Here is a 25,438-nt window from a genome sequence, read left to right on the forward strand (position 1 = left end):
GCTTGTGCTCTTTGGTCTCTGTCGACTCCACTGTATATCACATTAAAATTTTCAGTTCTCATAGTTCCTTTTAATTTCTTTTTTGTTTCAGTGATTACTGCTATTTTAAAATTTCTTTCATTTAATAACTGGTCTAATTCTATTTCTTTATATGCTATTCCTCTTACATTCCAGTTTGCTATGTGTATTATATTTTGTCGTTTCCATTTTCGTTTTCCCTTTTCCATTCCAGGGTCATTTCCCATAGATTCAATCCGATTATCTTTTTCTGTCAGCTTACAAGTATGGTTATGTTCTCCATGTCAGGGGACTAGCCTGACTTTGGAATAGTTCAGTGGTAGGGCTGCTACCTTAAGGCTTCAGAACTCGCCTACTTCCGAATTTAAACCCATAGGAGGAATAGGGTATATTGAAGGGGAAAGGGTAGATTATAGAAGAAATATAGTAAGGTTTATGGAGAGGACATAGTTGTAAGGCCAGAAATGAAAAGACCCCATGGCCCTCGAGTACTCTAATAGCACAAGGGTCATAAAGTAAGAAGAGTTGGCTGATAAGGCCTTATAGGAAAGATTAAAGTAAGTGGGTCTTCCTCAAAGTAGAAGAAGGAGAGGATAGATCCAGCTAGGGGTCCATGGGAGTGCCGCTTCCCTTACAATCAAGATGATTGCCCCTTATGGCCCTGTTGGTCCACGAGTCCTTATTCAGTATATTCGGACCACCCCACTGTATATATATATATATACACACACGCACGCGCATGTACACACACACGCATGGTGGGCTCCCCTTATCTGCCACCCAAGGGATGCGCTCTCTAGGGGTTACAGGGTCCCCTGAGAGTTATGAATCAACAGGCATACAGTGAGAAATACATATCCATACTTGAAGTAGAAAAAGCCATCAAAGGCTTGAAATGTGGAAAGGCAGCAGGAGTAGATGATATTCGACCAGAAATGCTGAACTATGGTGGTATAAAAGTTCTTACTGTGGCTGCACCGCATAGTTCAGAAAGCCTGGACATAGGGAAGAATTCCCGATGATTGGGAATTCTTCCCACATTGTATCGTATCAATCCACCTATATCTTGGTCTTCCTCTGGGTCATTTTCCTGCCAACCTGGCAGAGAACCATACCACCTGAGATTAGCTCTGCTTAAGCATTCCTGGATGCCAACAATGTCAAGTTCTTTCCTAATATCCTCGTTTTTAATATGATATTGCGATTGATGCCATCTGTTCACGCCTCTAATCTTTCTTAGGACTCTCATATCTGCGGTCTCTAGACTTTAGTCAAGTGTTTTACTTGTGACCCAGCTCTCAGATCCATAAGTTAAAACTGGTTTGAATGCTGTCTTTCTTGTATACAGCTAATTTAGTGTTCCGACTAATTTCTCTCTTATTCCATATGAATTTATTCAATTGACTTCCTACCATACCAGCTTTGTTGATTATGTTGTCTATTTCCATATTTAAATTACCATCTTCACTAAAAATCGTGCCTAAGTAGCTTAAATGTTTTACTTGTTCGACAGGTTCCCCGTTCACCACACAGTTGACATTTTCAACAATTCTATCTATTTTCATTGTCTTTGTCTTGTTAATGCTTACCTTCATAGCATATCTATTACAAAAGTTATTCAATTTAGTCGGGGACTCTTGCAAACTTGTAGCACATTTATTTAGAAGTATAACATCGTACGCATAAAGCAAAGAGCTGACATTAACATCTCCAATTTTGATATCATGTTTAATACCACTTTCTTTCATAATGTGATCCATACAGAATGAATAACAGTGGGGATAATGTACATCCTTGTCTCACACCAGATTTAACATTAAACCATCTTCCTGTACTTCCTTCAATTCTAACTGCTGACTTACAACTCAAATACAGACTAAGTATTGCTTGATATAATGCCCCATTGATACCATATAACTGTAGCGTATTGAACAGCTTCTCTCTTGGAACCTTGTCATATGCTTTTTCCAAATCGACAAAACTTAAATACAGATCTTTGTTATATTCCCATGCTTTCTCAACTATTTGTTGTAAAGTGAAGATCTGATCCTGACAGTCTCTATTTGGCCTGAATCCAGCTTGTTCTTCACCAAGCTTTTCTTCTCAACCGTTTCTCAAGTATGCTTGCATAGATCTTGCCAGGAACACTCAGTAGGGCAATGCCTCTGTAATTCTCACATTCAGTTTTATTTCCCTTTTTATATATGGGTACTATTAGAACTCTACTCCAATCATCGGGAATTCGTCCCCTCTCTCCAGGCTTTTTGAACTATGCAGTGCAGCCACTGTAAGACTTTTTATACCACCATACTTCAGCATTTCTGGTCGAATATCATCTACTCGTGCTACCTTTCCACATTTCAAGCTTTTGATGACTTTTTCTACTTCAAGTATGGATATGTATTCCTGATTGCATACCTGGTCAGTGTTTTTTACCACTGTGCTATCATCACTGCTTGTTTCATTTAGCGGTTTTTCAAAGTAATTACTCCATACTTCAAGGATATCTTTTTCTCCTGTTTTCATGTCACCTTTATCATCTCTAACTCCTTTTACAGCACTCTTTCGTCTATTTCCAATCTTCTTCAACAAACTCAAGAATATCTTACCACCTTCTTGATATTTATTTTCTATGTTCTTGCCAAAGACCTCCCATGACTTTTCTTTAGCTAGTTTTACACAGTGTTTTGCTTTCTTACATTTGTCTCTGTATTCTCTAAGAGCACAAGCTGACTTATTTGCCAAGAACTTTTGGTATGCTTTCTTCTTTTCCTTCACTGCCTCTTTAACTTCATGTGTCCACCATGGAGTTCTGATTTTTCTATCCTTGCAGATAACCTCACCACATGCCTCTCTGGCTGAATCAATCAGGGTTTTCTTCAAGGCTTGCCATTGATTCTCCAAGGTTTCGTTCCTGTTCTCAAACTCTTTCATTCTTTCTTCAATAATCTTTGGGTATTTTAGTCTACAGTTCACATCTGAGAGCTGCTCAACTTTTATTCACTTTAAAACGTTCTTACATGTTATTCTTTTCAATATGAAATTCAATTTTATCCTACTCAAGACTAAATAGTGATCGCATCCAATTTCAATCATAAAGAGTATATGGTGGCCTGATGCATGACACCATACACTCTGGTGTCCTGCACCAGGGAGAAACATCACCATCAACAATAACATAGTCAATGAGACTTTTGTTATTCCTTGCCTCTTCTCTCCATGTGAATTTGTGCACATTTTTATGTTGGAACATGTGTTAGTAATAACTAGTCCATGACCTGAGCAGAAATCCAACAGGTATTTGCCATTATTATTGGCTTTGCTCTTTTCTCCAAATTTTCTGAAAATATTTTTGTATGTCTGACAATTAATTCCTACTCTGCTATTTAGATCCCCAACAAGGACCAACTTTTCCTTTTTCATTGTGTCAGTTGCTTTCTCTAAAGCCTCAAAAAATTCCTCTACTTCTACCTTAGAACCTTTTGTGGGACCATAGGCACAATTAAGTCTCATTGTCCAGTTCCCCATTCTGATATTTGCCCACATCACTGTACTTGAGACTCCCTTCCATTCAAGAAGATTAGCCTCGTATTTAGTGTTGAATACTATGGCTACTCCTTCTTTTCCTTGATTGTCATTGCCTGAATATAATATTTTGTATTTATTGCTGAGAAAGATCTCACCAGTTTTTGTCTTTTTTGTTTCAGTCACCCCTATTATGTCGATCTGGTACTTATCTAATTCCTGAGCTAGCTCCATTTCTTTGCCATTCAGGATTCTTATGTTGATAGTACCGATCTTTAACTCTGGTGATGTTGAGTTGGGGTGTGCTTTCAGCTGACTTTTTGCTGTTCGTCCTGGTTCCCTGGCGAAAACAACAGGGGCCTTGTTTAACCTTTCAACACCCCAGGGGGAATGAAATTTTGTCATGTTGTACCATCATTTTCTATATTGGTTTTAAGCCAATAAGAATACAATTTGTTCGGCTAAATCCCAAATTGCCAGCCTGTCCTCGTTCGTTCAGTATCAAAGTAGATGCCCAACAGGGTGCGCTACGATAAAGTGAGGATTGGACATTAGGTCAGAAGCCCTGGTCGGTTCTCCGCATTCCTTTAAAGGCTATGTGGAGGTCTCCTCTCATTTATACAGCTTTGACCCTTAAGCACCCCCAAGACAATGAAAATAGGTAGAATCGTTGAAAATGTTTGCATTGTGAATGGAGAACTTGTGGAACAAGTAAAACATGTCATCTACTTAGGCACAATTTTTAGTGAAGATGGTAAATTAAATATAGAAATTGATAACAGAATCTACAAAGCTGGTATTTTAGTAAGTCAACTGGATAAATTTATATAGAATAAGAGAGAAATTAGTCAGAACACTAAATTAGCTGTATACAAGACAGTGTTCAAACTAGTTTTAACTTATGCATCTGAGAGCCGAGTCAGAAGTAAAACACTTGACCAAAGACTAGAGACTGCAGATATGAGAGTCCTGAGAAAGATTAAAGGCGTGAACAGATGTCATCAATGGCATATCATATTAAAATGAGGATATTAGGAAAGAACTTGACATTGACAGCATGCAGGAATGCATTAGCAGAGCTAATCTCAGGTGGTATGGGCACTTAAACAGAATGGGCGAGGAAAGATTAGCAAAACAATTGTTCTCTGCCATGTTGGCAGGAAAATGACCAAGAGGAAGACCAAGTGCCTTAGACGATACAAATATAAGATCTGATAATGTTGGGGTCTTGACAAGTAACAGACTAATTTTGAGGAAAATTGCAGATAGGAAGTTAGTAATGATGTAAATGTTTTCATGTAGTACTGTCATATCCTGTACACCCCTTGAGGGTAAATGTCAGGAATTTGATGATGATGAAAAAAAAAAAAAATCTCAGTACTAATAGGTGATGAATGTGGTCTTCATGAAAGGCATATAAAAAATAAGTGTGAAACTAAATGCAAACATAAGTTTCTGTGGGAAGTTTTTGGTATTGCGGCCCCCATTGTTATATAATTAAAGATTTAATAAAAAATAAGTCGTATGACTTACATCATCAGGGCACTTGTACATAAATTTTTTCACAACAAAAGTCTATTAACAATTAATTACACATATTAGATGCTTTTGATAACTTTACTACTGTTAAATATAATTGATAAACCAGAATACAATTGGTAGCATTCATTACTGTATGTGTGTTGAAACATTGCTAGCAGTAGTGGATTATGTTCCTTTGAGGCCCTGGGCACAAATAAATAAATAATAATTATAAACGTTCACTAAATTTTTAGAGGCATTTATATTTTTGCTATGTAATTTTTGAGGCCCCTTGAGATGAAGAAGCCCTAGGCATGTGCCTAGTGTGCTTATTGGGTAATCTGCCACTGATTGCTAGTTGTTGCTATCATGTTCTGTGGTATTATATGCATGTTATATCCTAGGTCCATGGCAGTTAAATTTTTGATGAAAGCAGACCCTGCTTGATGTAAAATTAAACCTTGATTTTTATTTCATTATGTTGGGATCCTAAGCATTTTCAAGGCTTCTTTAAATTTTCTTATAAAACAGTTACTACTACCAGTATTTGACATTTTTGTTTGCTGCCAAAATACTTGATGGCCAATAGTTGTTGTGTGCTTAGGATCCCTACACAATGCAGTAAAAATCAAGGCTTGATTTTACATCAAGTATGATCTACTTTCATAAAAAATTTAACTGCCACTGACCTAGGATATAACATGCACGATACCACATAATGTGATAGCAACTACTAGCAATGTTCCAACACACACAGGAACAAATTTGCAATTTGTATTCTGGTTTATCAATTATATGTTACAGTTATGAAGTTATCAAAAACATCTAATGTGTAATTAATTGTTAAAAGGCTTTTGTTGTGTAAAACTTTTAGGTACCAGTACCCCTGATGATGTAAGTCATATGACTTATAAAACTTGTCAGGTTTTAATTGCTTATTTTTATTAACTCTTTAATTACATAATAATGTGGTCTCAGTACCGAAAACTTCCCACAATGTGAAACTAAATTTTGAAATATATTTAATATGCCTATTTAATCTTTTCAGTTCATGATGTGAAACCTGATTGTGTGGATCGCTATCTTAAAAATTAGTAAGTAGTTTCTTTCTTTGAATGATGAATAATTTGATTTGCCCATTTTTTTTCCTTTTTTTTTTTGTAACATACATGAATTTTAATTTTGATTAATTAGTTAACTGTTTCTGTTATTTAATTATTTTGCAATTGCTATGGAATTACTTAATTATTAATTACTAGAACCTCTGTTAGCCAAAACTTTCAAGAGGGAAGTTTCTGTCCTCTTCTACCTTTATGCTATCAGTTGTGAATAGAATAGTCTCTTTCATTTCATTGTGAAAAAAACATTCTTTATATAAATGAGAATGCAGAGCCTATAGTGCATTAGTGCAGTTTGTTTGTGTAGGCTAATCATTGAGAAGAAACAGGCAAGAATTAGTGATGATATTTTTTGGAAATCTGTAGGTTGCAGTGTTTAGGACACTTTAGGTGAGGAACTGTTCCAGAGAACATAAGTAGATAGAGAAAATTAAAGAGCAGGAGGAGCCAGTTCAGGTTATTAACTAACTGCTTCTCATGTTTTCATAGGTTTAGAGAAAAGTGGAGTAATGATATCTGCTAATTTGATAGAACAGTACCCATAGAACTTTATTAGGTCTCTTGCATTTTCTATAGAAAAGATATGAGACTAATAAAGACCATATGTGATTTCTAGAAAGAGGAAAGGAGGTTGATTAATTAGCCAAATTGCAATGCTTTGTATACCATTACAATTTTATATAGGTTTTGGTAAAAATATTAAAGCATTCGCCTGTATGTCCTGTGTTGTCACACCACTAATTTGTATTCATTTTGAGTTATCATTGACATTTGATTCTTACTGGGTAGTACTGTTAAATGGGTAATTTGCACACACTATTGGCAGCAATGTTCACTTTGTTCTGAGCAATTCTGAACATGATAAGAATTTGGTTAATGTTTACTTGCTTAATAGTGATATATTTTACACTTTTTTTTTCTTTTTCTTTTTTTTTTAACAGAATGAGTTTTGTTCTCTTTGTCATCTTTGATATTTATGTTACTCTCAAAGGTTTGCAGTTTTTTTTCCCCATTCTTGAAGAACAATATCTGACAAAAGAGAACACACCTGTGATGTATGTTCTTTTCATAAATGGAATGATGATCAGGATTATGGTCATAATATTCTATATATGAAAAGTGTTAAATAAGATTATTACATTCAGTAGCAACATAATTTTTTTTTTATTGCACACACACAGAGAGAGAGAGAGAGAGAGTTTATATCTTTAAACAGTCTTTGTTTAATGGTTTTTTTTTTATTAGGCAATTTTGCAAAATTGCCTAATATATATATTTATTATGTAATAAATATGAGAGAGAGAATTTTTAGTAACTAAGTTTTCTTTCAAACTTAGTGAAAATTGGATAAAGGTACTTACTGATAAAAATGAGGGAACAGAATTAGTAGGAAACTGGAGAGTGGAAATTGGAGATCAGGATGAATTCAGTAAGTAGAAATGCATTTAAATATTATGGTGTATTTGTTATAAATAATAAATTGCAAAAATTGGAAAATAACATGATTTTTTTTTTAGTTTGTGTATGTCGTGCATGCTTGTGTGTATATATCAGTAAAATAGTGAGAAAATTTTTAAATAATTCTTATATAAAGACTTCATTTATTTTTAAATACAAGACATTGTATGCAAGTTCTTGGCATCTAGCTCTTATCTAGAATATTTTAATAATAAGGTATGACATCTTTTCACTACTTGTATATGAGAAATATATGACTTTTGCATTACCTCAACCTTGATATCAGTTCTTGGTCTGGCTCCCACTGATGAGACTTCACTCATTGAAATTAGGACATTGCTCATTCCTTTATACATTCCTTCAGCAATGTGCCAAATCCTATTAAATCCACTTGCTGTATTCGAGTCAACTGTTGTAAAAGCTATAATACTTTAACTCATCCATCTCTATTCTTTCATCCAGTTTCTCCATGGCATCCAGGGAGATAATCAGTCTACCTGAATATATACTTTACTGGAGTGAACAGTTAACAACTCAGCTGTATTATATCTGAAATTTTTCTGCTATTCAGTTCACTGAGTTTTATATGTAATTCTCTTTTGGATAATCCTAAATATTTTATGATTATGTGAGATGAGACTTATGGACCTGTAGTTGCTTAGATTTGCTCTATCACCTTTCTTATGTAATGTTATTTCTGAATTTAACCACTTCTTTGGTATTGTTTCTGTATGTAGGATGCCATTGTATAGGCATGGTTAATAGTTCCACAAGTCCTATTTTGAAGAACTCTGTGGGAATTTGATCACTGTCCTCTGCTTTGCCATTTTCATTTGTTTGATTGCCTGTTCTATTTCTTCTTCTTCAGTGATTTCCAAGATAGAATCATCATATGTTCTATTTGTTTGGTTGTCTGTTAGACTATTTGCTTAATTACTTGAATATAATTCTTGTTAGAATTTTGTTGCTATTTTGAGAATTTTGGATCTGTTATTTGTTTTATGACCAAATTCATCTACTGTGGAAGGGATCCAAGGTTTGTCAATTTTTAGGCCATTTTTTTCTGTTTTAAAGATGTGCCTTGTTCTATGGTTTGTTTGATTTTATTTATGTTGAAATTCCTTAGATCTTTTCTAATTTCTTTTTTTTTTTTCTAATTTGTTCAGTTCAACAAACTATTTTGTTGAACACTAGATCAGAACCAACCATATGAACAAGCAAGATTTAGAAAAGGTTTTCAACTATTGATCATCTACATACTATCAACCAGGTTATTGAAAAATATCAAGAATATAATAAGCCTGTATACATAGCATTCATAGACTTCCAGAAAGCATTTGACTCGATAGAACACAAGCCGCTGTTCCTGGGACTCCAAAATCAAGATATAGAAAATAAATATATCAGAATATTAAAAAATATTTATAATAGTAGCACAGCAGAAATCAAACTTGAGACAACAGGACCATTTTTCAACCTAGGAAGAGGATTAAACAATTAAACAAGGATACCCAATAGTACCCAAGCTATTGGCTATTTACTTCACTGTTGAAAATGCTATTTAGAGAACTGAACTGGGATAATTATGATTTAAACATCTTAGGCAAAAATTTAAGCAATCTTAGATTTGCCAATGGCATAGCACTATTCTCCGAAAGCACATTAGAACTGAAAACGATGATTAGAGATGTAAGTAATAAAAAGTAAAGCACATGGATTAAACATAAACTACAGTAAATCTAAACTAATGACTAACCACACAGAAATTCCAATAACTGTTGAAAACAGAATAATAAGTTATTCTGTTTTCAAATTAAGATGATACATGGGATAAACTCACCACTTACTGGATACCTGGAGAGGGAAAGAAAAGTAAAAGTAGACAGAAGACCAGATGGAAAGATGGTCTACTCTAACAGCAGGACCAGCCTGGTTGAGAACAGTCCAAAATAGAGCTGAATGGAATAACATTGGGGAGGCCTTTGCCCAGGAGTGGGATTCTACAGGCTGACAACAACAGCTTATATATCCATGACCATTTTTCCTCGTACCTGCTATATAGCAAAATTCTTTCAGATTTCTTTCAAAAATTCTTTCTAGGTAGGGCTAAAGATCTTGGAATTTCAGTGGGTTGAATGTTGAAGTTCTGGGCTATATAGCAATGATTGCAATTATAACTCAGAGGATAGTTGCAGTGTTGAAATGAACATGGACATATAATAATAAAAGTGATTTTGCTGTTTTGCAAGGTTTAATACGACTTCATCTGGACTATTGTGTATAGATCTGGTCTCCTTGTTTCCATAATGATGCAGATACAATGGAGAAGGTGGCAAAACAGGGTGTTAAAGATGATATTGGGGACTGAAGACTAGATTATGAGGAGAGATTGAGAATTTGTTGACTGCTGACATTAGAAAAACAGGAGTGATGTCTGAAAGAGTCATACAGGATACCAGTAGATTGAATTTTTCATTTTTAGGAGGATGGCAGAAGAAGACAAGAGGCTATCCACAGAGGTTGAGAATGAATGTAGTCAAGAAAGAGTGACAGATAGATTTTTCTCTTCCAGAGCAGGGTGTGACTTTAGAATAGTTTGCCTTTGGAGATTGTGAATGATTCAAAATAAGGTATTACTTGTGATCTGAATGATATGTGGCCTCCTTCATTGAGTCTCTGACTTCCTGGAGATCTCTTATAATAATAATAATTTCCTTTGGCCTCTTTGGCTAACTTCTTTAATTATCTTCTTTTGCCTTCCTCTCCATGGCCATCACTCTCTACTAGCTTGCTTTTTATAGTGTTTTAAGCTCGAACTGCATCACATGTCCTCATCACTCATCTCACGATATCAAATCTGCAACATTCTCTTCTTATGCAGGACTCTTGCTTTCTAGTGTCATCCATTTAACTCCTATGCAATTAATTTGCCTAACTCAGGGGATGCAGTCAGATATAGCTTCCTTTAGGCATCCTTTGACTTTTCTTTAAATTAACATGAAAAACATAAAGAATAAGTAATACTATTTATTTAAGACCTTATTTTTCAGCCAGAATATTACAGGTCATCATGATGATGACCTCTAATATTTAGGCTGAAATATATAGCCTTAAATAAATAGCATTACTTATTCTTTATGTTTTTAAAGAAACCTCTAATGGCACAAATATCACTTAAACAACAATCACCCTTTGACTATTTCCTGTGCATTGTTAATTCCTTAACCATGCAGTTTTTCCTGACAAGCCACTGCCTCAAGTTTTAGTTTTTACCTTTTTAGTTTTTTTTTAATCAACTGCCTTACAGTTCCACTTATATCTTCTTAGCAGTTATTACACACATTGTCAGTTTCCAAACTACATGTCACTCTTGCCAATTGGAGGCATGAAAGTCAGCTCATTTATAGACAGAATTCTTAAATGCTATTAATAGATCCAATGATCATATAAAAATAGCTAAATAAAAGTAATGGGAAGACTTAAAATATAGAAAATAAATATCCAAAAGGTCACAAAATGTTCTGGATTCTGTTTAAAAAACTTAGACATGGAGGAAAGAGTACTGTCTACATTGGAGTTAATACTTGGAAAGATTGTGAAATGAAACAAGTGACAGACAGTATTGAAGAGGAAGGCAGTTATGAGTACATATCATTATTTGAAGCTGACAAGCTATCAAAAAACAAAAATGTAGAGAGGCAGCTGGAGCAGATAATATTTGACTAGAAATGCACAAACATTGGAGGTATGAAATTTTGCACTGGCTGCACTTCATAATTCAGATGGCATGGTGTCAGAAGGTTAAATTCAAAATGATTAGAATAGAGCTCTTGTGGTGTCCATCTATAAAAGAGGAATAAATCTGAATGTGAGAATTATAGAGGAATTTCTGTGCTGAATGTTACAAGCAAAATGAATTAAACATGAATGGACAACATTCATGAGAATTAACCAAGAAAAATTGTGAAAAAGAAGAATGCAAGGCTAAATAAAGATTGTTGGGATTAGATTTAAGTTTTCACTTAAAAACAAATAGTTGACAAATCATGGAAATATAATAAGAATCAGAAAAATCATATGGTGTGATGACAATTATATGGTGTAAATGGGATATTGTATGAAGCAAGAGGTGAGCCTATATTTAAGTTGTGGGAGTTAGAATTGAAAGACATATAGGAAGATAGTTTGATATAAAATCTGATGTTAAAATCTAAACAAGGATGCACACTATCTCCACTAAAGAAAAGTAGCATTAAATTGATGGAAAAAAAATTTGGGATGTTAGTCTCAGCTGTTTACTTTTTTTGCAGACAATGTTATATTCTTAAATAAATCAAGTACAAATCTTCAAGATTTCCTAACTAAATAAAATAGCTGTCGTAACAAATTTGTCATGAAAATCAGCAATTAAAAAAAAAAGACAAATTATAAAATTAGGCAGGAATGTTGAAAACCTCAGCTTCATCTGGAATTGAGAGCTTACAGAACAAGCAAAACATTTTCCCCTATTTAGTTGCAATTTTGGTGTTGAATGCTATTGTGCTGAGTGCTAGTGATAGCATTCGACACCAACTGTCCCACAGAAGGTTCTTCTAAAGAAGAAGTGGATGAATTTTTCGAGTCATTAGAACATACAGCTAACATAAAGAAAATGGAGAAAGTGGTCCTTGTCGGAGTTCTGAACAATAGAGTAGGAAATAAATCCATCAGGCATAGAGGAACTTTGTTGTGGAAAATTTGGACAAAGCTAATAATAATAATAGTAAGTATTTGCTGGACTTCTGCTCAGGACATGAACTAGTCATTACTAACACCATGTTCCAACATAGATGTGCATAAGTTCACAAGAAATAAGAAAAGCCTCATTGTTGATAGTGACATCTTTCTGCTGACTCAGGATACATAAGTGTATACAGGATTTGAAATTGGAAGTGAGAATTACTTAGTACTAAGCAGGATAAAAAAAAAATATCACATTGAAAAGAACAGGATGTAAAAAGTTTTAATAAAAATTAAAGTTGAGAAGTTGTTACAGGCTAAATGTAGACTTCCCTATTATTATTATTCCTGATACCTCCAAGGAGTCCGAAGATTCATTGTGGGAGGACACCTACAACTGTCTCAACCACTACACCGAAACTCTACTACGAATAATCTCCATCAACGCCATCTACTGCCCGCCTCCACCACAACTAGTATTTTTGTCTGTATGCAGGATGAAAAACCCGAGTTTCCGGGAGATAAAACCCTGCTACCTCCGTATGAGATCGGCTAACTTACCTATACAAACATTATTGAAGGAAAAAATGAAACAGATTGAAAACAAGAACCAAACCTTGGAGTCCCAGTGGCAATCTGAAGAAAACATTGATTGATTCAACTAGGGAGGTATGTGGTGAAGTTGTCTGCAAGGACTGAAAAATAAGAACACCATGGTGAATACAAGAAGTTAAATAAGCAGTCTTGGAAGAAAAGAAAGCATACTAAAAGTTCTTAGTAAAACAAAAGTCATGGGAAGACTGGTAAGAGTATAGAAAATAAATATCAGGAAGGTGGGAAAATATTCTGGAGGCTATTGAAGCTTAAAAATGAAGGAAAGAGTACTGTAAAAGGAATCAAATGTGACATGAAAAGTGGAGATAAGGATATCTGAGATGTCTGGAGTAATTACTTTGAACAGCTGCTAAATGAAACAAGCAGTGACAGAACTGTACTAGAAAATTTTCAAGGGGAATACAAAGAGGATTACATACGAATTTTTCTTTATTCATATGGGGTCCTCCCCCCCCCCCCCCCCGGTTCCTCGACACCATCCCTTAGGATAGGTTGAGCCCTCCTATGAGAGATTAAGTATGCATTTTATGACTGTAGATCCGTCCATGCATGTGTGTTCACAGTCCAGCTTGTCTGATGGTGTACGAAAAAAATGAGTTTCCAAGTGAAAAAACCCTCTACCTCCTATGAGACTGACTAACTTACCTTTAGTCGAAAGAGTACAAGATAATGGTTCCTCACGTCATGGATGGAAATTGAATCCAGGTCTTTCTGACTACAGGGCTTCATCTATACCAGGGGTCGGCAACTTTTTGGATTGAAGAGCCATTTTTAAAATTATATCTGTTAAAAAAAATTTAGGGAGCCGCATCTATTGATGAGCAACCAATGGTCTGCAGGTTGCATGTGGACCACACAAAAAACCTGAGAGGTTTTTTGTGTGGTCCATGGTGTTCGTTTTGTACAGCACAACTAGTATATTTTAATTAAAAATCTATTTTATGAATTTTGATTTTTTTCATGTGGATTTATTTGAGCAGGTTAAAAAATTAAAATATAGCTAAATAATGGAAAATAAATTAATACTTTCTTATCAAAGAAAAAGAAAATATTCTTTATGCAGATCGAACCAAGTATTTGATTTACTATTTAATTGCTCATCACTGCTTTAAATTTAGAAACTACATTGAAAAATATTATAATTAAATTATTTATTCAGTTTTTTAACAGTAACACGTTATACTTGTAAAACACAGGGGTGGCATATCACACGGAATTATATGATTTTTTAAATATTAAATAATAAAACAAAGATTTGCTCCTCCTTACAAAAACATGTGTATAGAATCCAACAACATACCTATTTCTTTAATTTTTTTTTAAAATTTAAAATATCTTCTTAGTGCGACTTTTTCTGTTGAACTTCTTGGGATTGTTTCTCAATATGCGGCCAATACGCCGTATTCATTTTCAAACATGACAAAAGACTCATGTTGTTTAGTAGGTTTCTCAACTTACTTTTAATAAAATTCATATTAGAAAATATTTGCTCACAGAAATATGTCGGTCCAAATGCGTATGTTTGAAATCACCGAATGTAAGTGTCCGGTAAACAATTCCATGTGTCAAATACAATCTGATTTTGCTTTTTAAGATCTTCTATTTCAGACCATTTTTTTTTGTATTGCAAGGGTAGATTTTTGTCTTTCCAACTCCTCCAGGTCAGCTTTAAGATTTCTGAATTTTGAATTCCACAAATCCTGGGTTTTCAGGTCCTCTAACTGAAGTTGAAATGCAGCCTCATCAATTCCAGCAAAAGGTGAAAAATTTAATTCGGCAGGATTAATTTCAAGTGGTCGCAATAAAAATGACATAGTTGCCTTGTTCTTTCTAAATTCCTCAAATCTCCCATTAAATGCAGATCACATATTTACCACAATTTCTTTGAAAAAGGTTAAATTTATGGAATTATTATCAGCATGTTATTGTTGATATTTCTTCAACGTAGGAAAATGTAATAATGTGGCTTGTTCTAAGTCTGTCGCAAACAAATATAATTTTTATTCAAACGAAATCACTTCTTCTAAAAGCAAAACTGCTGTATTTCCCTTTCCCTGTAGTTTCTTATTTAGTGCGTTTAAATGGGAAGTCATATCCACCATAAAGTAGAATTTTTGTAAAATGTAAAGAAGGATTATTGCGTTTGATTTCAAAGAGTTCAAACATGAAGGTATTAAATTTTTCAGCATCGCATGTACTATTTTCAATTGTAAGATATTCTTGACCTAATGTAAAATGTCCTTAATTTATTGCAAATGCTAAAGTTAGGGTTTTTAGTTTCTAATTTAATAAATAAATTAGTAAATGTAAAATGTCCTTAATTTATTGCATATGCTAAATTTAGGATTTTTAGTTTCTAATTTAATAAATAACATTCATTTTGCATTATTCAAAAATAGATCATTTAATAACGAAAAGAGCCACAATTATTCATTCAAAGAGCCGCATGCAGCTCCAGAGCCGCAAGTTGCCGACCCCTGATCTATGTAGGAACGCAGCTGAAGTAGATGATATTTGACCAGAAATCCTTAAGTATGGAGGCATAAAAGTTTTGTAGTGGCTATTGCATAATTTCTGAATTATGCATGGGCCTAGTCAGAAGGTCGAATTCCAGATGATTGGAGTAGAGCTCTTATAGTTCCCATCTATAAAATATTCCCATTTATTTTCCAGGAAAATAAAGGAACTAGAGAAGGACTCTTCAACATTAGAACTATTATAGAAAGATATCTGGAGAAGCAGAAAGAAGTCTACTTATGTTTACTATTATTATTATAAACACAAACAAAATTTAATTTTGTTTGTGTTTATAATAATAACAATGCTTACAACATTGTATGCAATACAACATGTTAAACGTTATTACAGCTTATATTTCGACAGTGATTGAATAGTTAATAATTGCAATTGTTTGATTAACGCTTTAGATTAAAACAAATGCACTGCGATCTAACGCAGGGTCGGAATTATCACGTTCAGTCAGTTGCGGCTAAATTCGCCGATATTCGTTTGCACTTGTCACTGCATGTAACAAGTGAATCCGACACTGAGCATTGGGCAGTGTCGGATTCACTTGCAACTTTTATTATTGGTGTGTGTGTGTGTTGTGAAATATTTCTGGCAAAAATATTTCACCATCACCACGAACACGCACAGTAATTAAAGTTTCGTATCTCACAGAAATAATACGCGCAAGCATACAATATATCTGTAGTGGCACTGCCCAACGAGCACTGTCAGATTCACTTGTTACGTGCAGTGACAAGTGCAAAAGAATATCGGTGAGTCTCAAAATTCTCGAGGTATGTAAATTTACATATTCTCGAATATGTAAATTTACTTATTAATAAATTGGTTACTGATTAGGAAAAAATGAATTAATTTTCTTATTTTGTATATGCAGTACCCCCCTGCTTAAAATTTTCATCGGCCACCACTGGTGTCAGACAAGGCTGTGTTCTTTCTCCTATATTGTTTAACCTCTATACTGAAAATATCTTCCAGCAATTAGAAGAATTTAAAGGAGTTAGCATAGGGGGAAGGAATATAAACAACTTAAGATATGCATATGATACAGTACTGCTAGCAGAAAATAAAAAAGATCTTCCAAACCTACTAGAAGAGATGCTGAAGCTAAGTGAAAAATATGGACTTAATTTCAACTTCAAAAAAACCAAAACCAATTTCCATTCCCATTTTTTTGAAGCGAAAAAGGGAAAGTACCCAATATAAATATTAAGATCAGAGGAAATACTTTAGATCAAGTAGAGAGTTATATATATTTGGGTCAACTAATTACAGAGAATGGAAAGTGTGATAAGGAAATATTAAGAAGAATAGAAATTGCTAGATCAACCTTCAGAAAAACATTCTGACCTCAAGGGAAATTTATACAAAAACAAGAATTAGGCTGCCCAAATGCTACGTATGGTCAACACTGCTATATAGAGCAGAAATCTGGACAATATCAAAATATCGTGAAAATAAACTAAAAGCCTTCGAGATGCAGATCCTCAGAAGAATTCTTAGAGTCCCATGGACTGCTAAAAAAATTAATTTAGAAATATTGGAGGTGGTTGGAGAAGATAGGAATCTGTTGAAAACCATTAAGAAAAGGAAACCCACCTACTTTGGTCACATACTAAGGTATGAATCTCTACTAAAAACACTTCTAGAAGAAATGATACAAGGAAAAAGAAGAGGAGGAAGACAAAGAACAGATTGGATGGGAAATATTAAGGACTGGACCTTTTTGTCCTATGAAGAATGCAAAAGAGAAGCAAAAACCATACATGGTGGAAGCTCATGGTAGTCAACCTCCAGGAAGGAGATGACATCTGACAAGACAAGACTTGAAAAGAGGTTGAGAAAGATTGTGGAAGAGAAACTTGGAGAAGAACAGGTTCAGGCCAAATAGAAGTTGATTTTCACTTTATGACAAATAGTTGAGAAATCATGGGAATATGACAAGGATCTGTACTTAAGTTTTCTAGATCTAGAAAAGGCGTATGACAAGGTGCCCAGGGAAAAACTTTTTAAAACACTGCAGTTATGAGGTAAATGGAACATTATACAGATCAATGCATAGTCTATATTTAAGTGGTCAGCAGTTAGAATTGAAGGAAATACAAGCAGGTGGTTTGATGTCTTTACTCTTACGAAAGGAAAGTGGGAATGGGCTTGATATTTGAATTCAACCTGTCCAACTTGGCATTTTATTTTCTGCAGATGATGTATTTCTAAACACATATGGTGAAAGTCTCCAGGATTCTCTAACTAAATTGAATAACAGCTGTGGCAAATTGGGTATGAAAATCAGCAATAAAAAGGCCAAAACTCTGAAAATAGGCAGGAACATAGAAGCAAAGCTGGTGTTGTGGGTAGCCAGATGAATAAATTTATATGGAATAAGAGAGAAATTATCCAAAACACCCAACTAGCAGTATACAAGACAGCGTTCAAACCAGCTTTAAGTTATGGATTTGAGAGTTGGGTTAGAAATAGACCAGAGACCACAATATTAGGATTCTGAGAAAAAAATAAGGAAGTGAATCAATGGCAGAATCACATTATAAATGAAGATATTAGAAAGGAACTCGACATTGTTAGCATTCAAGAATGTGTCAGCAGAGCTAATCTAAGATAGTAATGCTTAAATAGAATGGGTGAAGAAAGGCTTGATTGCCAAGATGACAGGAAAGACTTTGCAATGAATACCAAGGTTTAGGTGGATTGATTCAGTCACAAGTGTCTTGGAAGCACAATGTTAGATATGGCAATATTGGAATGCTCACAAGTAATAGATTGATTGGAGGAAAATTGTTGATAGGAGATTAATAATACTGTAAACTTAATCTTGTAGTACTGTCATAGTAACTTGAACACCCTTTGAGGGTACATATCAGGAAATTGATGATGATGAGGTGCAATTTTTAATGATGATAACAAATTAAATTTGGATATAGATAATAAAATAAAGGGAGCTGGTGTTATGTGGAGTCAATAAATATTTATGACATGAGAAAAATTAGTTAAAACATTAAATTTGCATTAGAGATTTCAAAACAGATTATTGATCTGATGAGAATAATAATTAATTTGTCATCGTAGATATGAGAGCTCTGAAAAAAAATTAGGGGAGTAATATTAAGGCTTAGGTGCTGGTTATAATTTAATGGAATGAATTCAGCACAAAGAGAAATAATTAAAGAGCATGTTTAATGAAATGAAAGGTCTGTTGGAAGAAGCGAGAAAGAAATCTGAAAGAGTAAAAATGGTAGGATTACTACCTAGATATGATAGTACTGAGTTAAGGAGGAGGACGATGATAGCAAATAATTTCATGCGCAGGATATGTAGAAGATATGGATGTGAGTTTTTAGACATGTGGTGTATGTTTGATGGCAGAAAATATTTGTATAAGAATGATGGCCTGCAAATGAGAAGTTGGTAAGAACTCGCATACAGAAATGGGTAGACAAGCATTCTACACTCTGCAGGGAACAGCATGGGTTTACTAAAAGAAGGTCATGTTTTAGGAATTTGCTCATATTTTATAACAATGTCACAGCCGAGGTGGATAAAGGGAATGGATACACTATGATAATGTTGGATTTTTCTAAGGCATTTGATAGGATACCAAACAATAGGATGTTGTGTAAACTGGAGAATATGGGATTGGAACATAATCCATTGACTTGGATCAGGAGATGGTTGATAGACAGATATCAAAAAGTGGTATACAGTGGGTGTGAATCTTCCAGATTTAAGGCAACCAGTGGTGTACCTCAGACTGCAGTTCTTGGCCATTATTGTTCAATCTATACATTAATGACATCAAGCAGGGTCTATCATCAAATTTGCAAATGTTTGCTGATGATGCAAAGATAGGCAGGGCAATCAGGGATACTACTGATATTAAGCAATTACAAAATTATTTGAATAGACTGGAAATCTGGGCAAACGAAAATGACTCAGTTTAATGTTAGTAAGTGTAAAGTTATGCACTTTGGCGTGATATTATATTAGCGGGGTTATGCTACAAGAAACTGATGAGGCAAGGGACCTTGGTATATTGGTGGATAAGAATTTAAAGTTCAAAGGTCATATAGCAAAAGTTGCAAATACAACTCAGATGATAATTGCTATGTTGAAGCAAACCTTGACATGTAAGGATAAGGAAGCAATTTTGCCTCTTTATAAGGCTTTGATAAGACCACACTTGGATTACTGTGCGCAGATTTGGTCTTCCGGGTTCCAAGGGGATAAAGAAGCTGTGGAATGGATGCAAAGAAGAGTTACAAAGATTATATCCGGATTATGAGGACAGATTGCGAGTATGTGGATTACAGACTCTGAATAACAGGAGAAAGAGGGGTGATATGATAGAGATCTATAAACATTTGAATGGGTGTTATAGCATTTCAAATGATGAAATTTTTCATTATATGGAAGGCGGAGAGAGAGAACACGGGGGCATCCATGGAAGTTAAAGTTGTTCTTAGTCAAGAAAGGGTTAAGAGCTAGTTTTTTCTTCCAGAGAGCAGTGAGTGAGTGGAATAATTTGTCCTTACGGGTAGTGAGTGCATCTAGTGTAAATGAATTTAAGGGAAGGTATGATAGCTGGGTTGGGTAATTTTCAGCCTCCCTCGATGAGTCCTTGACTCCCTGGAGGTCTCGGATAATAATAATAAATTGTTCCAATATGTTGTCTGTCACAGACATCTTCAAGAATACAATATTAAAATTGTAATAACATATACAAAACAATAAGTGGAAGAAGTAAGTTTCTTTAGCAGAACGATAAGATGGTGAGGCTTTAATCTCTTCCATTTCACAGTATCACAGTTGTTCTGATCATGCCTGTAAGTTTCTGGAAATGAGGACATCATTTGTCTTCAACCTCAAACTGGTACTTATGAGAGCTTCTTCTCTCTATCAGGCCCACATATAATTGTGTTTTGTTATTTTATTTTAAAATTATTGTTATGTTGTATATTGTTATTAAAAACAAAATATTTAAACCTATGTAATTTTTGTTAATTTGTGCTCTAGTAAATCATTATTTTTATAACATTTATAGTTCATATTTGGAGGTTCAAACATGGTTATCCTAATGCCTCAGCTGTTCTAGAACTGTGTCGAACTGATCCAGAATTGCAATCATTAAATAAAGAAAGAGTAAATTTCCTTCATAATCGTGAAAATCAATATATGCTAGCATTTAGTTTCTGGGGTCATCCAAAGTCTATGAAGGAAAATCAAATGTATGAAATGAGATCCTATGTATTGAAGGTGAGTTTTCTGAAACTTTGTTTTTTGTGATGATGTGAAAAACATATTTTGCTAAATGTGGATTGCATTGTTGAACCATGTAAAACAATTTGTGTTCTTAAAATTATTATACTTCAAAGGAACCTCCATGGATTCCAAAGACCCATCGCAAGAAACCCACATATTGACTAATAAAGCACTCACAGTGAACTCTGGTAATACATTCCACTCATTCACCACTCTGAAGGCAAAATATCTAGTTCCTCAAACTCCTAGTAACAATATGCTTTTACTCTTCCAGGAATGAACCTTTGTTTACCTCCCCCCCCCCCACAAACAAAAAAAAAATTTAAGTAATGAAAATTTCCTCTAAATCAATCCTATAAAAACCTTTCTAGTAACTTAAACATTTCTATCATAGCCTCTTCTTTCCACTTGTCAACAAGTGCTGTAACCTACAAACTCTCAGTCTATCCTTTATTGGGAGCATAACCACAGACCACTCGCCATCTTGGTCATTCTCCTCTGGATCCTCTCCACCAATTCCAGCCAGGTGATCAAACTTTTACACAGTAATTCAGATGTGGTCATAACAAAGCCTTATAAAGAGGAATGATAACTTCATTTTCTCTGCTTATTAGTATGATCAAGAAATCATCTGAGGTATTTTAACCACTTTTGAAATATGACCTCTGAACTTCAACTATATTAACCAATTCACTTGATTTCCAGCTTTATCAGTTTTTTGGAGTACAGAAAACTGATGAGCCATGAACAAATGCCTGCATTGCAATACACTGAGATCCAACCATGCATACCACACATGGCAAAGATGGTGACACCAAAGCTTTATGAGCTATGTCAGAGCACTTTGGGTACTGCTACTACAAATGTACATTCAGCTACTAACCAAACTGATCATATGAAGTACTGCAGCTACAAACGTGAATCAGGGAAACAAAAAACGTTTTGTGTGATTTGGTTTTGACAGTGGATGTATGTGGCTATATCATCTAACAAACTTCTGGCTGACTTCAACTAACAAATTTTAAACCTTGGCAGGGAACATTAACTTGAACAGTACTTTATCATTCTTGAGGAGACTTTCTCTAGCAAAATTGATAAAATACACTGCAAGCTCAAAACAGTTAAAAGACCCAGTGCATAGATGATAACCTAAATGCCAGTGAAAACACTAACAAGCTCTATAACCTCATCATGACATCAATGCAGGATTGACTAGAAGCAGAAAACAAAAAATATAATGCCATCCTCTTCAGATTCTTAGAAATAGATGCATTCTACAGGATGATTAACAAGGTTACTGAAATGAGTAACTTTGACTCTCAAAAAATTGTCAGTTGCTACCACTTCTCATCCATGTGCACATGTAAAGACAGAACAAACTTTTTCGTCTAATTAAAGTGATCTGAGACATTGACAGCACATCCTAATTCATAACTGGTGTAAATAGTAATTTTAAAGGCACTCCATCTTTATCATGTGTTTAAGCCCATCTGAATCATACCTAACCCAGCAGGAACAAGGTTGTCAACTACTTTGGCAACTGGAGAAAATACAAAATAGTAAGGCAACATGGTCATATTTTACACCTACAATTTTACATCTACGTATTTTACAAATAGCCTACTGGAAACCGAAATTCATTCATTTCATAGGTCACGTACTTGGCCCAAGCAGTCAATATTAAACCTCAGAGAACCTTCAATCCATTTCACAAATATACATGGTCTCATTTCTCACCTCAACCAATTCTATACAAGTGAAGAATTGAGCATGCAGTAATTTACACCTCTTATCTGCAAACCTGTCTACTTTTCCTATTGAAAGCTCAAATTGTAGTTTCATCAAGCACTGTTCATCTTGGCTTTCTTAATTACGCACTCTTTAACTCATTCTGATTCAGAGGTGGGTCATATGGATATGTATTTGGTCTATTATACATTCCAAAGGGTATCCAACTTAGAATCTCCTGATTTTGACCTCCTTTGGGTGAAAATCTCTCTACCACCATCACCACTGACCTTTTGCAAATCACATGCACACTCAAATAACAGATGGCGCTAACTACTCTCCAAATATCCTGGATACTTTCTTTAGTGTTTAGGTAATTTAGACCATAATCTAGTACTGATCTCTTCGTCCATGGAGCAATATGTACACAACCACTCCTACTGATATGTTATATGGCATTATGAAAATGCTAAGTGAGATGATCTTTACAACTGCCGTGTCTCATTTCCTTTGTTGGTTAACAACTTTCTGACTCAAACATATATATACTGAACATGTCACTGAAATAATCCTCATGGGTATGGACACATTTATTCACCATTTCATTTTACATTCTTAGCCTCTTAACTAAGCTTTGCTTTTCCGGAAAGTGTGCTAGTGCAGTACAAGTGAAGAATCAAGCATACAGTACTGTATCTTGATCATAAAAAAGTTTTTTACTTTATCTTCCTTTACTTAAATCATGAGCTATCATATACGAGAGAGAGAGAGGGGATAAACTAAGGCGTCCGACAGGGATGTCCCCCTTTCACCAACTCTTTTTAATATTCATCTAAATGAAATGATAATAAAATGGAATAAAAATTTCCATCAAGGTATTAAACTTTCTCTTGCTGTGAACTTAAACACTCTTCTTTTTGCCAATGACCAAATAATAATTGCAAATTCTGAAGATAACTTACAGAAAGATATTTTAAATTTAAATGAGATAGCCAAAGATTATGGAATGATAATATCAACAGAAAAATCAAAAACGGCTTTAAAGGACAAGATCCAGTAAGAACTAAAATAGTAATAGATAACAAGATTTTAAAACAAGTGAATTTATTTAACTACCTATGATGTATGATTACATATGAAAAAGATATAAACCTAAAAATTGCAAAATATTTAAAAATAACAGGTGTAATTAACTCTATATTTAAACCAAACCTAGTACAAAAACAACCCAGACTAAAAATATACATTAGCCCTACCAGTGCTATTATGTGGAAGTGAAATCAGGACAATAAAACAAAAAAGACAATCAAAGATTAATAACAGCTGGAATGAAGTTTATGAGAAAAACTGCTAAGTATACTCTATTTGATTACAAAAGAAATTATGAAAGAATTAAACCAGGAATCAGTAATAGAAAAAATTTAAAAATATAAACATAAATGGATGGAACATGTTGAAAGAATGAAAACAGAAAGATTACCAAAACAAGGCTTAAATTACAAACCATTAGGAAAAAGAAAACCAGGATATCCTCTTAAGAGATTCAACAATGACTTCTAAGGCTGGAACAGGCCACTCTAGGCCTAAATCGTTGACAGGCATGATGATGATCTTCCTTTACTGCTTACATCAAATCATGAAAGAGCTGCAAAAAACTGTCCAAATGACAGTCATTCCTTCTGGTCACTGCTCCCAAGACTGTTACACTCAGATGGTTTTATTGCTTCATCACCCACATCTGAAAAGCCAACCTCCAGGCTTCTTGCTTCTCATCTAATTCCTATTATTATGGTTGATCTTGGCAGTTGCCTACCCCCCCCCAGTCATTTCAGACATTCACCACACAATATCACCTTTGATCTTTTGCTCAAAAGAAATAATTATGTAACACTTCCAAGAAGTCCGAGGACTCATCGTGGATACTCTGTCTCCTAGTACTTAATTCTCCAAATATATACAACGACATTACTACCATGTATTGCCTATCACCACCAACAAAACATATTTCTTTTCTGTAAATTGTGTGTGTGTGTGTGTTCTCATGACTGATTTGCCTGTACATGGGATGAAAAACCTGAATTTCCGGGATCAGAAAACCTTGCTACCTCTGTATTTGAATAAAATAATAATATTATCCAGATGAGAGACAAAAAAAGTCTCCTGTATCTATCCGATAGTATGGAAATTAGCACACATGTAACAAATTTTTCTTACCTCAGTTCTCTCTCTAAAGTAATGGAGAAAACCAACATTCAAATCCTATGCTATCCTGAAAGTGCTCAGCTAATAAATGATTACTAATATGATTTCAACACTCTCAATCAACAGGGTATCTGCTTACATGTGTCATTCATCTCTGGACAAACACCATAGAAAATTTTGAATCTCAGGTGGTCACTCTTGATACCTCCAAGGCTTCTGACAGGGTGTCTATTAAGTAAGCTTCCATCATTTGGCTTGTCCCATGACTTTTGCAACTGGCAAAAATCGGCAAGATTTTTTTTTTCTAAGTTGGTACATCTGTCATAAGCATCCATGTGAAATTGCAAGTCATTCTATCAAGTAGTTTGTTTTATATGGCTGTCTGAAGCAAAAGTGTTGTCTGTATCCCTTGAAATATATAAAATTGAGTATCTTGCGGTTATAAAATTCTTTGTAAAAGAAGGTTTAGCACCAAAAGAAATTCATTCGCAATTCATTAAAGTTTATGGGCACTCTTCTCCTTCATTTTCGACAATTAAGAAATGAGCTCCCGAGTTTAAACGTAGCCATACCAGCCTTGAAGGATGTCCAAAAAGTGTAACAACACCAGAAATCGTTGATCAAGTGCACGATGTGGTATTGGATGAACGGCGAGTCAAAGTGTGTGAAATTGCTGAGACTATAGGCATTTCAAAAGAACGTAGGATATATTTTGCATCAAGAATTGCATATGA

The 25,438-nt window shown here is 34.5% G+C and overlaps 1 protein-coding gene across 1 annotated transcript in view; it reads left to right on the forward strand.

Moving 5' to 3' along the window:
• Positions 1-25,438, forward strand: part of LOC150109954 (protein NipSnap-like) — a 162,882-nt gene that overhangs the window by 42,611 nt on the left and 94,833 nt on the right. Inside the window, exons 3-5 of the mRNA XM_090416040.1 lie at positions 6,113-6,158; positions 7,520-7,611; positions 20,557-20,768. Of these exons, the coding sequence (XP_090272166.1) occupies positions 6,113-6,158; positions 7,520-7,611; positions 20,557-20,768 (350 nt within the window). The remainder of the gene's footprint in view (positions 1-6,112; positions 6,159-7,519; positions 7,612-20,556; positions 20,769-25,438) is intronic.

The sequence above is a fragment of the Typopeltis vanoorti genome, chromosome 1 (assembly GCF_054136105.1).
Source record: "Typopeltis vanoorti isolate ZY-2024b chromosome 1, IOZ_Tvanoo_1.0, whole genome shotgun sequence".
Taxonomy (NCBI): domain Eukaryota; kingdom Metazoa; phylum Arthropoda; class Arachnida; order Uropygi; family Thelyphonidae; genus Typopeltis; species Typopeltis vanoorti.